The sequence below is a fragment of the Castor canadensis genome, chromosome 4 (assembly GCF_047511655.1).
Source record: "Castor canadensis chromosome 4, mCasCan1.hap1v2, whole genome shotgun sequence".
Lineage (NCBI taxonomy): Eukaryota > Metazoa > Chordata > Mammalia > Rodentia > Castoridae > Castor > Castor canadensis.
In genome coordinates, this window is record NC_133389.1 from 91,734,838 (window position 1) to 91,740,965 (window position 6,128).

Sequence of the window (6,128 nt, forward strand, 5' to 3'; positions counted from 1 at the left end):
GGCAGCTCTCTATAGAACAACATATTCTTTTGCTAAGTATGTTGAGGGCATTGAAGCCCTCTTGGCACTGCCTGAGAAGTGCTATGTGTACTTCCAACAGCTGCTTTTTTGAAGTTTTTTTTTAAGTAAAAAATTAGGAGAGACTAGCGAACAATACAGTAAGAATGGCCAAAGGTGACCCCAAGAAACCAAAGGGCAAGATGTCTACTTATACCTTCTTTGTGCAGACATGCAGGGAAGAACATAAGAAGAAAAACCCCGAGGTCCCTGTCAATTTTGCAGAATTTTCCAAGAAGTGCTCTGAGAGGTGGAAGACAATGTCTGGGAAAAAGAAATCTAAATTCGATGAAATGGCAAAGGCAGATAAAGTCCACTACGATCAAGAAATGAAGGATTATGGGCCTGCTAAAGGAGGCAAGAAGAAAAAGGACCCAAGTGCCCCCAAAAGACCTCCATCTGGATTCTTCTTGTTCTGTTTGGAATTCCACCCCAAGATCAAATCCACAAACCCTGTCTTCTCTATTGGAGACATGGCGAAAAAGCTGGGTGAGATGTGGAATAACTTAAATGACAGCAAGAAGCAGCCATACATCACCAAGGCTGCAAAACTGAAGGAGAAGTATGAAAAGGACGTTGCTGACTATAAGTCGAAAGGAATGTTTGATGCAAAGGATCCTACTCAAATTGCTCGAAAAAAGGTGGAGGAGGAAGAGGAAGATGAATAAAAAAACTTTATCTGTCTCCTTGTGAATGATGCCTTAGAGTAGGGGAGCGCGGTGGTTGAGACATCTTGTATTTGAGGTGTGACTGTTGCCCTCATTAGGTTTAACTACAACATTTGATCACGATCATACTGTAGTCTCTCAGAGTGCTCTAAAGATTGTCAGCAGTTTCCAGGAAGTGGCTGGGTGTCCGGAGCAGCCCGAAACTGTATCAAAGTTGTACATATTTCCAAACGTTTTTAAAATGAAAAGGCACTCTCATGTTCTCCTCACTCTGTGCACTTTGCTGTTGGTGTGTCAAGGCATTTGAAGATGTTTCTGGCATTTTCAACTTGCAAGGTGGCGTTAGTTAACTCTATGATTATTGGCTAGAAATCCTAAGTTACCAACTGTACATATCTATAGTTTGTAAAAACAACAGAACAACTGAGACAGACTCTTAATGCTCCTTGCTTGACGTTGAGGCTGTGGGGAAAGATGCCTTTTGGAGGGGCCGTAGCTCAGGGCGTGCACTGTGAGGCTGGACCTGTTGACACTGCAGTGGGCGTCCATTTAGCTTTAGGTTGTCTTGTTTTTGTATATAGTGACATAGCATTTGCTGCCATTCTTAGCTGTGGAAAAGGGGAGGGGGCAGCTGGCATGAGAAGTGTTTGGATTTCTTTCTTTAGTTAAGTGTGGTAGATTTTAAATTGTTTTTAAACTGTAGAACTCTTCATTGTAAGCAAAGCAAAGAAACACTGCATCAATGATAGTTCAGGAACCTTCTGTACTTAAACCCAATTTGCAATATTCTGTTATTTTTTGTATGTTTAGAATGTTGAAATGTTTTTGAAGTTAAATAAATAGTATTCCTTTAAAAAAAATTAGGTGGAATATGGTCTTGGATAGTCATTTTAAGGAAGATCACTTAGTCCAACTTAAAGAAGCTGATACCCTTCATGTACTGACTAAAAACTGCTGAACCCATATTTCTGGATCAGACTGTGGTTTTGGACAGACTCAGTAAAAATGAGGGCCCCTGGCCAAATTTTCATGGGTAACCAGTGGAGCTGCTGGTGTCCCATCTTGCTTTCAGACGTCCAACAGGACATGCCTGTGCTCTTCAACTTCTTGAGGCAGTTTTCTGCCATCTGCTTTATAACTTAGTACTGGCCCCATGAAGAGCAGAGCAAGGGATTAGGCACTGGCTGCTTGGCTGAGCAGTGGTTCACTAGTGTCACTGAAAGGCAATCATCAGGTGACGGGTCATAGTGAGGGAGAGGCACCATTGCTGCAGAGTAGAATCCTGAAGAACTGGGGCTGGTTTATTTCACTTAAGTGCAAAACCCAAACTAAGTGCTAAGTTTTTAAGCATTATAAACACATTTTTTCAACATTATCAAACTTAATTCTCATCATTTGTGGGTTTCCAGGGTCAGTCTAGCAGCAGGCATGGAAACCGAGGAAGGAGACAAGCTAAGAAAGCTGCGTCCACGGACCTTGGAGCAGGAGAAGCAGGTCTGTCCTCAAAGGGCAACTGTATGTGGGTCTACAGCCTAGTGACTGTGTTGGAATATAATACACCAGAAATGGGCTTTCCTCTTCCTAGGTTCCTGGAGTGGGGGGAAATCCTGGAAATTATGTCATGTTCGGTTTAGGGTTCTTGGATATGTTCTTAACTCACGTCTCAGTTCAGATGTGAGTGTATATATAGTAAGACACAGGCGGGTTTGGGAGCAATGAAGGGACCACAAGGAGAGGAGGTGTCTGAGAGGGACAGGTAGAGCAACAGCCTGGTGTTCTTTGAGAAGGGGTTGTCCTCACACACATGGGAGACATTAGAAGGTGTCACCTTTATAATGTGCTTTCACCTTTAAATGCAAACTCTCTTCTCAATAGCCTTGGGTAGTTAGGGAAAATGTTATCTATTTATACAGGAACAGAAGTTCAGGAAAGCTGTACCTGAGATCACTTTCGAGAGAAGCCACTGTTGAATGTTAAATTTAATCTGTGCAACTGTCTGTGAAGACTGAAACCAGTAGCTTAGCCCTGTTAGCTCCATATCCTTGCATAAGTGGCAAGTAAAAATGATTTAAAAGGTAGCCAAGCTAATTATAATTTTTCAATGTTTGAATAGTTTCAGAAACTTGTGGTCATTTCCTGTGTCATATTTGGATCTGCAATACTTCTTGCCCAACTTTTTTGATAACAGATATATTAATTCTATACTTCTTCCATTCTAGTTGTTGGGAAGGTCTTGGAAATTACTGAACTACCAGATGGAATAACTCGCATGGAAGCTGAGAAGCTTTTTGGGGAACTCTTTAAAATTGGGGCCAAGATCCGGTGGCTCCGGGACCCTCAGTCCCAGCCCCAACTGCGTCGTCATCCCCTCTGCTGTGGCAGCGGAGACAGCACTGTCAACCCTGAACGCTCTAAACCCAGTGACTTGGCCTCTACGTACACCGTCTTAGCCACATTCCCCTCCATTTCAGCTGCACAGAGTGCATTGAAGAAACAAATTAACTCGGTTAACAAGTTTAAGCTGAGAACAAGCAAGAAGCACTATGACTTTCACATTTTGGAAAGGGCAAGTTCTCAGTAACAGAGCCACTTTTGGACCCTTCAGTCTAAGGTTCCCCCGCCCTCTCCCATCTCTGATTGGCTTGGTAATTGGAGCTTCTGTTAACATTATAGAGACTCCTAGGATGTGTGGTCATGGTGTTATAGCTTTTGAAGGCCAGTAATTCAGCAAAGCGGGGGTGGGGGGGAGATGCATATTTTACCCCACTGACTATAGGAATCCACACATGAATAATACAGAGTTAGCAGCATTTTCTAAAGAAATGCTGTTCAAATGCCTCCTAACTTTTATAGTTATTTTGTTTTATATTTCTGAATTCTTGTATCAGATCCAAAGCTCTATTGTACAGCAAATTATTCTTCAAAGTGATTCCAAACAGTTGCAACCTATATTTCTTTTTGCAGCCAGCACAATGTGACCCAACTTAGATGTGGAGGGGGGAGAAGAATGCAGAAATGGAATAATGAAGTCAAAACCACGTACTGTCCTTTTGCGGGGCTGAGGGTGCTAAGGAGAGTCCACAAATAGATTACTCTTCCCCTGAATCTCTAAACACAGAAATATTTTCCAGAAAATACAGAACTCCCCCAAAGGATCCTTTCCTTATTCATTTAGGTAGTATGAACATTAAGTGTAAAGTAAATTATGTTATAATGCCTCTTAATCAAACCACTTACATTCAAGGGGGAATAGGAATCATACTAGGCAGGAAATACTTCTACTTTTTTTTTCTTTTTTAATGTCCCTCCAAAACCAAATGCCACTTACCTGCATTCCCCTCCTTGTGGAATTTTTATCATCTAAAGAAATGCATCTGATGAGTGCTGGAAACTTCTTAAGTGGTTTAAATTTTGTTCTCATTGTTTGCAGCAGATTACTGGACATCAAATATTCATTGCACTTATGAACAGGGAACCTTCTTTTCAATTTCTGTGTAATTTGCAAGGCTGTACAATGTGCTGATGCAAGCCTTTTTCAGTTCAAGAAAATAAATGTTTACAAGTATAGGCCCACTTTGTCCTTTTTTAAATTAAAAATATCTGTATAATGAGACAACTAAAGAAAGAACATTATCTTTGGCTAGATAAATAATTTGTTTGTAGCTTATGTATTTTGCACCTAGTTATGCAGCTAAGTTCAAATACTTTCTCCATTGGTCAACCAAGCAGAGAAATCTAAAAGTTGGGGTCTGGCAGCTGTGACATGCCTGTAACCTGATTTGCATCTAGCCCAGACTAGGATTTTACTGTGAGACTGAAGAGCAACGGGTGTCTCTAGACTCTGATGCAGGTGCGCACTCATTTGAGAATTTGCAAAGTCCCCCTTGGTCCCAGAAGCACCAAGTGGCTAACATTTGTAATCCTAGCTGCTCAGGAAACAGAGATCTGGAGGATCATGGTTGGAAGCCAGCCCAAGGCAAAGAGTATGCAAGACCCTATCTAAAAAAATGCATATATATATATATATATATATATATATAGATATAGATATAGATATACAGATACATATAGATATATAGATATATAGATATCATAAAGCAGGGCTGGTAGAGTGGCTCAAGTGGTAGAGTGCCTGCCTAGCAAAGCCTAGCAACCATGAGGCCAAGTTCACAAAAAAAAAAGTTGAAACTGCCAAAGTTACAAAGAGGGTGCAATAAAAAAATTTAAAAATTTTTTAAAAATACAGATAACTAGCATCTGTTCTCAGTATACAATCTACCTCATACTGTTGCTCAGATCAAGAAAGGTAACTAGTTTTTTTAAAAATGTTAGTAATGATCCAGAAAGTAAGAGGCAAGCCAAGAGAAAGGGTATGAAAACAGAAGGAAGTTTCCCCAGAAGGCAGTAGTAAGCTACTGGTGCTTTGGGAGGGTAAGTTAGGTGAGAACACTGATGCAGTCACTGCACTTGATGGGACTGACATGCTTAGCATCTTGAAAGCCATTGGAAGTTGCTAGGGACAGAAAGTGTTCAGAGGGAACTGAGGAGAAAATTGGATTTGAGGAGAAAGAAACAGTGACTATTGATTTGTGTAACTGTTCATTGAGGTTGGCAAGGACGTACAATGATACCCGAAGGGGTACCTAGATCAAAAAAGAATTGTTTTTCTTAAATTCAACTGGATTATATGCCTTACTCCTGGGAGATGAGAGATTGAATAATATTGGGACCAGATACAAAGGCCTAACAGACCTTGTTAAGAAGTTTAAGAGCTGGTGGAATGGCTCAAGTGGTAGAGCACCTGCCTAGCAAGACTGAAGCACTGGGCTCAAACTCCACTACTGCCAAAAAAAAGAAAAGTTTGTGTAAACCAGACATGGTGGTACATTTCTGTAATCCCAGCTACTTGGGAGGCAGAAATCAAGGAGGATCATGGCTCAAGACTAGACCCAATCTCAACAAGTTAGGTGTGATAGTGCACAGCCATAATCCCAGCTATTTGCGAAGCCTAAGGAGAATTGTATCCAGGTTGGCCCCAAGCAAAAATGTGAGACCCTATCCTAAAGATAACTAAAGCAAAAAAAGGGAGCATGGCTAAAGCATGAAGCGCCTCCCTATCAAGCAAGAGGCCCCAAGTTCAAACCCCAGTGCCACCAAAAAACATGACTTAAAACATTTTAGGCTTAGAATAATGAAGGCTTGGTATAAAAGTCAGACTTCCATGAAAAAGAAAATTGACAGCTGGGAGGAAATTGATGAATTTTTATTTTTTAACTGCAGGAAATCAAATATAAAGTAGAGCTGTAATTAGAGTCAGCATCAGAGCAACAAGTAATGATTTTTTTTTATTCATATGTGTATACAATGTTTGAGTCATTTCTCCCCCCTTCCCCCGCCCCCTCC

At 40.9% G+C, this 6,128-nt stretch overlaps 1 protein-coding gene and 1 pseudogene across 8 annotated transcripts in view; both read left to right on the forward strand.

Moving 5' to 3' along the window:
• Positions 1-4,292, forward strand: part of R3hdm1 (R3H domain containing 1) — a 110,624-nt gene extending 106,332 nt beyond the window's left edge. For all 8 annotated transcript variants that reach the window (XM_074070630.1, XM_074070632.1, XM_074070633.1 and 5 more), the window contains 2 exons: positions 2,135-2,219; positions 2,945-4,292. In XM_074070630.1, coding sequence (XP_073926731.1) covers positions 2,135-2,219; positions 2,945-3,306 — 447 coding nt within the window. In that variant the 3' untranslated portion in view covers positions 3,307-4,292. The remainder of the gene's footprint in view (positions 1-2,134; positions 2,220-2,944) is intronic.
• LOC109681792 (high mobility group protein B3 pseudogene) lies at positions 4-2,128 on the forward strand (annotated as a pseudogene).
• Positions 4,293-6,128: the final 1,836 nt, after the last annotated feature.